This window comes from Carcharodon carcharias, chromosome 1, assembly GCF_017639515.1.
Source record: "Carcharodon carcharias isolate sCarCar2 chromosome 1, sCarCar2.pri, whole genome shotgun sequence".
In the NCBI taxonomy this organism is placed as follows: domain Eukaryota; kingdom Metazoa; phylum Chordata; class Chondrichthyes; order Lamniformes; family Lamnidae; genus Carcharodon; species Carcharodon carcharias.
Window position 1 is genome coordinate 84,085,299 of NC_054467.1, and position 9,455 is coordinate 84,094,753.

At 39.6% G+C, this 9,455-nt stretch overlaps 1 protein-coding gene across 1 annotated transcript; it reads right to left on the bottom strand.

Annotated features, from left to right (window-relative positions):
- Window positions 1-2,684: 2,684 nt before the first annotated feature.
- On the bottom strand, window positions 2,685-6,186 carry pitx2 (paired-like homeodomain 2). The gene is made up of 3 exons (XM_041191815.1): window positions 6,003-6,186; window positions 5,074-5,279; window positions 2,685-3,248 (listed from the first exon to the last, which is right to left on the bottom strand). The coding sequence occupies exons 1-3, from the start codon at window positions 6,184-6,186 to the stop codon at window positions 2,685-2,687; spliced, it is 954 nt and encodes a 317-aa protein (XP_041047749.1).
- Between the last annotated feature and the right edge of the window lie 3,269 nt (window positions 6,187-9,455).

The window sequence follows — 9,455 nt, forward strand, 5'->3', positions numbered from 1 at the left end:
GAATAAACGGAAAATTGCCCAGATTGTTAGCGCGTCCACAAAGGGAAAGGTGCCGATCCCTCCCGACATATTTCAACGGCATTTTATTTATTTTATTCTCTTACCCACGGAAGAACAGCCAGTGGGAGCAGAAAGATGTCTGAAATGCACGGGGTGTTCAGGAAACCGTCCAAATCGCTCGTGATAAATATAAATTGGGAAACGTAATTGAATTTACTTACACTAGAGCCTTAAAAAGTCAGAAGTCCCACAGCGAGCTCCATTCGACTTGAACGCACACGTTTCTGTTCGCGACGTAAACTGGCAGGACAACGTGGCGCCAAAAATAGAAACAATATTCTAAACTTTCCACATTCCTCTTCAAACTTTTATTCAATCCGTCTCGTTGAGTTATATCTTAATCCATTTTTCCAGTTGACTTGTTGCCAGGTTCGATCATTTTCCTTATTAACTCTCCTTCCAGACTTTGAACATTTAGATTGAAACTGAGTAGTTTCAAGCTTCTGCAGTCTGACTGCCATTTTAGCCTGGTTACCAATTTAGATTATACAAATATATGCACTTAATATGTGACCGAAGCTGAGGTGGATAAAGCTTCAATCCGGCTTTTTGGTTCGAGCCTCGATTCTCTCAGTACTTTGTAGCATGTCTGAAGGCACCTCATAAAAAGCGCACGTTGATTTTTTTAGCACTTCAGTAAACTAGCGTTGCATAATCTTCCCCAGGGGTTTGAATGGCAAAGATCTCCCAATCCACAAAACTGTCTGCGTCAGTGCTGATGGAAACTAAACTGGAAGATGTTTTCATCTAGCCCCTTTGTCTTTCCCCCCATTAATGTCATGGCGCTTTTGAGAGTTAATATACAATCTTTCATAAAACGTTAAAATAATCTTTGATCTCAGTCTTAAGTGGTGCCATAAAGCTCACACGTCTACCTATGGGAGCTTGCTGTGTCAATGCAAACTTTGAAGGGAGGCTTTTCACTTTTCGAAACTTGTTTGCTTTTTTCATAACATCTTTCCATGCATGTTGTGAAGAAGTCAATAAAAATACTTCCTTTCCCGCTCTAAATGCCTACTCTTTATTTGACAAAATCACATTGTCTTGTATAGCAGCCCCCCCCCCCCCACCCCCCTCCATCCGAATCAGATCATGTGGTTGGTAAACTACTGTATAATTTATCTTCATTTGCACTCTCATTATGCACTCCACACGACATAATCCTGTATGATTTAATGTGCAAACAGGCCCCACACATGAGAATGCTGGATCAACATTATTAATAACCAAACACAAACTGTCTGACCTTTAATAAGGTAACATAAGCCTAATAAAGTCGTCTAAAATGTAATATGACCTTTGAACCTGTGATTCTGAAAAATGCCTTTTTCCCAAAATCTGTGACAAAACGGAAAGGAAACAAAAAAAAACCTCGACCTGATATGTTATGACCTACACACATCGCCTACCTTCTAAAAAAATAACCTTTTTGAACAGCAATTACTTGGGGTTCAGACCGAACGTAACTTTGTGATATCCTTACATTGTTTTTAATCAAACTAACCTCACCGCGCTTTTCATCTTCATTCACCAGCGATTTATATCAGCGATATATTGGGATGTATTGATTTTTTTCATTAGTTCAATGGAAATCCTAAATCTTAGACTATCCTCCGGCAGCAGACTGACCAGGTAACCTGATTATCAGTTGGTTGTTTTGTTTGCTAAAGTAATATCCAGGTTCCTTGAACTCAGTACTTAACTGGCAATCGGCTTTGAGGCAAAGGAACACTCTGGAGATGGTAATGAGATAGATAGACTAGTGTTAGTGATGAGCGTGTTACAATGTTAAGGTTTGTTTTGGTGTCAGCACTGTATGGAGCGGAGGATAGGTGGACGGTCCTTTGTTATGTCGTATACGTTTTTTTTCAGAAGTTGTACTTCTATGGATTAAACACTTCGATACAATAACGATCCAATTAGACAAAATGATTTCACTGTATATTTTTCGTCCCAGGTGTGCACAGGTTTGACTTGCAAAAGAAACGCGTAATGCCGTACCCAATTTTATACACAGGATAAGTTGTACATGAATGCCTTTTTTCAGAACATCAGTGAATCTTACAACCAGAGGTACTAGTCTTAAAACTGATATCCACACAGACTTTTAATAATAATTATTAATAATAGACAGTGTTAGAAACATACAAGTGTTGCAGTTAGTATATACATTCCCTCGCTTTTAAGCGGAAATAATCCTTCAAGCTTCCGCGTGACATGCTTTATTTTTATGTAACTTCAAAAACACTGGCGTGATATTACTAACAATTGCTTTTATAAAATTAATTTGACATTTCGATATATACACATCCGTTCCGCCAAACATTTCTTTTATTATCACAATGCTGAACTTAAAAATAACAAGCTTATATAGTATTAATAAAGGTGATATCCAGTCAAATAATCAGCATATTTCTGTTAACCATCAAACGTCCCTTTATCTGATGAAAAATATTTGCAAACGGGGTGTCAAGGGAGGAAATGTCACTTGCGCTTTTCCCTTAAATTAGAAAGTCGGCTCTGTGGGGTTTAGCTACACAGGTTCAGTGGTTTCGTCTGTAGTGCCCATTATATTTTAAATTATTTCTTGGAGTTCATCAGTCTGAGAAGTTTCGTCTTATTTTTCACACAGGCCTGTCTACAGCATATTGGCAGGCGCTCAAGTTAGACGCTGGGTTCTGAACACTGGCGTATCCAAAACTTGAATGCTGCTTGGCTTTGAGTCTAAGGCTGGCCAGGCTTGAATTGCAAGTGTCTCTGTAGACGTAAGGTGGGGTTGGCGGAGCATAGGGGCAGGTTGCTGATGGGACGGCGGAGTTTAGAGACGGATTGCTTAGGTTGTTCAAGTTATTGAGACTGTTAAGGCCGGAGCCTGGGACCCCGGTCACTGCAGAGGGGACCATGCTGGATGACATGCTCATGGATGAGATGGAATTGGGAGAGGAGAACATAGCTTGAGAGGACAGAGGATTCACGTTCATGGAGTTGAAGAAAGGGAAGCTTTTGGTGGAGAGCGAAGCCGATGTCAAGCCTTTGGCTGCCCAATTGTTGTAGGAATAGCCCGGGTACATGTCGTCGTAGGGTTGCATCAGACCATTGAACTGAGGTCCAAAGCCGCTTTTGCAAAGCTCCGCTTGTTGGTTCCGCTCCCGTTTCCTCCACTTGGCCCTGCGGTTTTTAAACCAGACCTGAAGGGAACACAACAACCTTGTTTTCAGAAACATGCAACATAATGAAAAAAAAAGGAAAATTCATCAGCACACATCTAAACCATCTGTGCATTTCCATAATAACAGATCCAGCACACATGAAACGGGTCCAATTCGAATTTTGCTCCAGCAAACATAAGCTTGTCCTTTTGGGACCTAATAAATCAGTCAGATAAATCTGTGGGTTTTCACTTACTGAGGAAAGTCACAAACATTTGGTGTAACGGATATAGAAATAGGTCTTTTATTTCAAATATACCACCAGGTTAACCCATTGAGTACTTAAATAGGAAACATAACTTATGCAAAAACATAAACCATAACATTAATTTTAATGGGATATTTAATCGCTGAAGTTCCGAATAAATGAATCAGCGACTTTACAATGATGTTCTTCAGCAACACCTTTAGACAACCACTCAATATGGTGTCAGATATATTAATAAGAATCATTATAACCGAGAGATTTGTCAACATATCTCATCAGCTTTTCGGAAGCACAAAAGAATCACCAAAGGTGGTGAAGGCGCTACCGTACATTTTTTATTGGAAAACTGGTTCTTTGGTGTGCTTTATCTTACTGTTGTTTCCGTGTGAGAAGAAAAAATGAATGTGAAGTAAACTAAACAGCATGACACACATGAACCAAAAAACAGTAAACAAATAATTCCACGGATATGTCTAAACTCTGTGGTTGCAATATAAAATGCTGTGATCCGAAGGCCTGCTGCTTCTCACATTGTTTGTCATCTGGAAGGTTTAGTGAATTAATAATTCAGACGTAGCAAGGTAAGAACAGAAAGTGCAGTGTGAAAGTAATAAGTAAAATTCCATTCGCTATGTGTTGAAGGATGCATTAATGCGTTCGGAAACACACGCCTAATGGAAAACACATTACCCTTCAGTGCTGTGCTTTTCCAAGAAACAAAAGCAGTGCACAGTTGGAAATACATTGGAAATTGACTCTATACATCAGTCACAAACATGCATATAGCCTAATTTTAATTTCGCAATTTTGGATTGCGCAATACACTACCTGTTTGACAGTCACACATACAGGAATACCAGTGTGACTTCAATAATAAAGATCACGCACCGACACATGAATTTCACGGGTTTCCACTGAGCTGCGAATCATAAATGATTGAGATACTTTGCACCAACTGTCAACTTTCTATCTATCTATATTTCTTTCTATCTATCTCTGTTTGTTGTCTATCTATCCATGATAGAAAATTGTTGGGGGCGCTGCGAAGCCTAATGAGCCACGTCAACCATAAGGAAAGTCTTCTTTTTCTCAGTTCTTGGAATCCACATTCAGCCAGCGACATTTGTGTATTGGGATGTGAACTCAGACAAATATCACAATGGCCTGTTACACGGCATTGTTTACACAACTGGATTGACAAACTAATGTTAAACGGTACTTAGCAAGTTGACACCGTATTCCAGCGTGAAATAAGTATTGCACTTTGGTTTCGAAGGAACATTACAGTGGATTTTTACACAGGGCAATATCTCAAAATAGGGTTCAAACTTTGCTTATCTCCCTACTTAATGGATGCTATCATGAGATAGCAGGAACATGTGACAAGCTGTTGTAGTCTATGTTGCTAAAGTAAATATTTCAAATAAAACTATCAATGCGCACAATTGCATTAATGATTCTATCCAGACAAAATTTATTGTAATTTGATTGAGGTCTCGTCTTCAAAAATTACTGACGGTGCAAAATTATTAGTACAGTAATTTTCTTGCTAATAGGTAAGGGAATGCAACGGGAAAGCATTTTATATTAACCTACCCGAACTCTAGCTTCAGTTAAATTGGTCCAAACTGCAATCTCTTCCCTCGTCGACATGTCTGGGTAGCGGTTTCTCTGGAAAGTTGCCTCCAGTTCTTGTAGCTGTTGACTGGTGAAATGAGTTCTCTGGCGCCTTTGTCTCTTTTTCTTTGACGGGTCGTCTGTATTCGTGTCATCGTTTTTGCTTTGCTGAATTTTATCTTTTTCTAGGGACAAAAAATGAGCAGTGTTTTCCCAATTGTTTTATTTGGCTATTAAACAAACAGTGAGCTTACACACCTGAAAAGGTAAGTCCAACGAGAAACAATGAACTATATATTTCACATATTGCGGATTTAAATTTTAGCACGTCACGATTAAGTGACTAAATTAAATGCCTTGTTTCACCTTTAAACGACAATAGTTTATTTTTGCGCAGTGCTTTATACATTTAATTTGTACATTTGTAGAGGTATATAACACTTACTTTGACAAAGAAACAGAAATGAAACATCATTTATTTCCGTGCCTGAATTTACACACAGCCAATGTTTTCTCAGAGTCTATAAAAGACAAACAAGCTACTCACTTCATTGGCAAATGTAAAACATCTTTCCTTGCCCATAACGATTAAGGTACGAACAGACCCATTTCAGATTGTAATACATAAATTCAATAACCCTACTAGTATTTATACTAAACAAAAAATAAAAATTTATTGCACGCGTCCATAGAGGTATAAATCAGAAACGGTGCAATTTGTAGATACAGCATGTGCAGCACTGAATATATCATATCGTACAAAATGACTAATTAAATGATTGCTGATGCCAAAACGCATTGCATTTTGTACTGAGATGCAATAAAGTTATGCCATAAAATAAGGAAGTGGCACCATGTCCGATTGGAGTGAAATCAATGCGCTGTTATATGGATGGAAAAGGCCTTACCTCCCGTGTCAGGGCTGGAGGTGTCCGATAAAGTGTGAACCTCGAGCCGGTGCTTGGGTTCGCTTGTTCGTACTGGTTGCAAACCCGAAGCCATGGCTAATGCTGTCTGATCCCGTACCAATTTATTGCCGCTGCTGCTGTTTCTAAGATGGTCCAAAGTCAACGGATCTTTTGCACTGTTCATCTATAAACAAATACAAGCAGCCGGGCGATGTTTCCAAAGAGGATTAAATTTCCTCGCAGCCCACCTTACACTTAAAAAAAAAGTCCAACGGGGAATGTAATGATTTAGGGGTGTGGTGATCCAGGAGCTGTCGTGCACAAACCTTCAATAAATAGTTGCACAGCTCTTCTTTAAATTGCGAGCTTCTTTCGAGCTGCTGTCTTCATTAAAGCCCGTGCAAAAATGAAAGTGTGCCAGAGGTGGAGAAGAAGCAGTGGGGTTAGAATGAATGAATGATTCCGGGCTGACACTGTGTATGTGTGTGTCCGAGTGACAGGGATAGGTAACTGCAGATAAGGATCCCCAGGCTGCCGCTGCTCCTGCCGCAAACGCGCTCCCTGTTCACCAGTGGCTTTAAGAGCGGAGCCGCCTCTGATAACCTCCACTGTTCCTCCTCCCCACCAGCCTCCGCCTTCCCGCTGTCACTCAAACTGATTGACCTTGCTCCCCGGCCCGTCAGCAGAGCCGGAGGGCGGGGCTCCCACCGAATGCCCGGACGTCACTGAACCTATCAGTGAGGCAGAGACGATGCCCGCCCTCCCTGCGTCTGTGACGTCACGGGCGCGTGAGGGCGCCAGGCGGGGGGGGGGGGGGATGCGCCCAGAATGCACCTGGAGAGCTGCCTGTTTCGTCAGTGAGGAAAGAGAGAGAAAGTGCGCGGGGGAAGCGCAGCATCGGTAATTTATAACTCCAAATAAGACACATTAAACCCCGTACACCTTGTTTAACTTACTGTCAATTTGCACAACTACTTTTTTAATCCCACTTTTAATGTCTCTTGATTATGGAAAACAATCTCACATCGGGTTAACAATACCAGTTCACGATAATTGCCGATAGCTCCATGTATTAAACACAAATATTGCTTATTTGTCTTCTTATGCTGCGTAATCGTGGCTCGATCACTGCTTTTCAAAAAAAGTAAATAATTGGTGCAAATGAGTCAATTTGCTCCCCTCCTTAATGATTGCCCATGCCAAGCATACAGTAAACTTGCTCACGCTCCCTGATGGGCATCGTACTTTCAAAGAACTTGATTAAATAAAACAGCAGTCAGAGGGGGAACCTATCCCTCCCGAATACCATTTTACTGCTTGAATAAGTTGCCAATGAATCGATTTATTCTCAATGTTTGGCACGACATAGGCTGGTAAAATCAATAAAGAATTTTTAAAATCTTGCGTATCACTAATTTGGAAAATACACATCTCGTTGGTATGTTGTAATAATTTACCTTTTCTTTGAAACACGCATACAGCATTTAGCTGTTTTCTTGATATGCTATTAATATTGGCATAATTAATAAGACAACAATGTTTTACAGCTAATTATAATCATTTCCTAATTCACGGATCTGCATCATTATATCTTCATTGCGAAGCAATGTTAGCAATCATTCGCAAAGCAAAAAGAAACGAAATATAGATCTACAATTTAGATTATTGTATTTTCGTAGCTTGCATTGAAGTTGTAAGCTTGATTCCACGCATGGGTTGTCATCCAAGGGCAATATTAATTTAAAGGATGAGCATTAAGCAGTGCCATTCTTCTTCATAACTAGCGCGATTTAGTGTGTAACGAGTAAGATTAAATGGTTAGGTTTATAAGGATTTTGGAAATACGCAGCAGGTTGGTTAGTACCTGAAGGACAAAGATAGGTTAACGTTTCTGGTATAACCCTTGACAGAATATCTTATTCTCGAGCTGACCAGCTTGTGATGTGTCGGTAGCATTTTGGCTTTGTATTTCAGATCCCCAGCACGCTAATTAATTACCAGTTTGCCATCTTTACTATTCAAATAACATTTACAATAGACTTAAAGAAAGTGAATGACGTGAAATCATTCCACCGCGAGTGATAGCGCCGAATACTTCAAATAAATAATGTCTACTTATTGTGGTACACGTTTAAAACGCAAGAGTTTAAGGTTTAAAACAACCAGAAATAAAATGAATATAAAATGTGTGTTTATTTTGCTTGCAATACGAGACATTTTAAAATATCATTCGGCATGATGATTTTAAACACCCGAAATACGTCCTTTGATTTCAATTCTCCAACAAAAAAAGAAACATTTTTGGATCCTAACAATGCTGCTTGTTAGAATTATTTAAAATTTGAGGGGATAAGAGCTGCTTACAAAACAAATACGAAGGCGTCATCTTAGATTTGGTTCAGTGGTAGGTAGTTCTTCAAGCATGTTAGATTCAATAAGCAAAACAGGTTTGCTTCCAGCTGCAAAATCTAAAGTCGGAAAGCCCTTTGCTGATTAACCTGGCCCGTGAATACTGGTGACGAGGCTAATAAGGGTGGACTTGTAGTGACACGGAGGCTCTGACACTCCCGCTCTCAGTATCTCAATCCCGTGTTTACCATTTCACGAAAGCTGCATAAAACACACACACACAAACAGACTTGCAATAAATATTTGGATTCTCTTCCTGTCTGAAGGCTTATCATTAATCGTTATTCTCTTCGTTAGCTGTTTTTAAAGATCATTTATCCCTGAGATTTGGCAAAGGTTCTTCCCCGCAGAACAGCGCGAGTTACGATGGAGAGAACACTCTTAAATTTGTAGTGGTTTTTAATCTGATAAGACTCTAATTTGCTTAAGTCTTTTAAATGGGCTTTAAACGGGTTCTGACAGTTTTCTTATTGAATTTCTTCTAATTCCCAAATGATCATAAAGTACTGACGTAAAGCAAATATTTCCTTTCTCGGGTGCTGAATGTGACCTAGAAGGAAATGAACCAGTTCTCAGGCCGAGAACCTTTCTATAAACAGCACAACCTGGCGAGGGACTTAACATCGGATTATCATTACCTCCTTGACTTCAAGTGACTGTTAAAATTAATAACAAAATTAAGCTTGAGTTTGAGAGCAGTAGAATGACGGAGATCAAACTTAATGAAAATTTTCAGAAGTTTGTGGTTGTCGAGTTCTCGCTTTTATCTCACATTTGAAGCGAGAAGGAAGATCTAAACTCAAATATTTTCGTTTATTTGTGTAAAACACGTTATTAAGAAACTTTGGGGCCAACATTCTTTCGCAGGCACTGCAAACCCGATTTGAGTTTCCTGCAATATCATTAAGGGATGTAAATTCCAACGAAATGGCCTTAATCATTTCATCCAGACGCCATGAACTTGGGAGATTTGCATTTTCCCAATTTCTTATCAATGCATTCGCGCAGAGCACAACGTCGGACCAGTAGAAGAGGAATTACACG

Coding starts and splice junctions, on each gene's coding strand:
- pitx2 (XM_041191815.1), bottom strand. CDS start 6,186: ATGAACAGTGCAAAAGATCCGTTGACTTTGGACCATCTTAGAAACAGC. Junction 5,280..6,002: donor CTCCAGCCCTGACACGGGAG/GTAAGGCCTTTT, acceptor TTTTGTCCCTAG/AAAAAGATAAAATTCAGCAA. Junction 3,249..5,073: donor TAACTGAAGCTAGAGTTCGG/GTAGGTTAATAT, acceptor TGTTCCCTTCAG/GTCTGGTTTAAAAACCGCAG.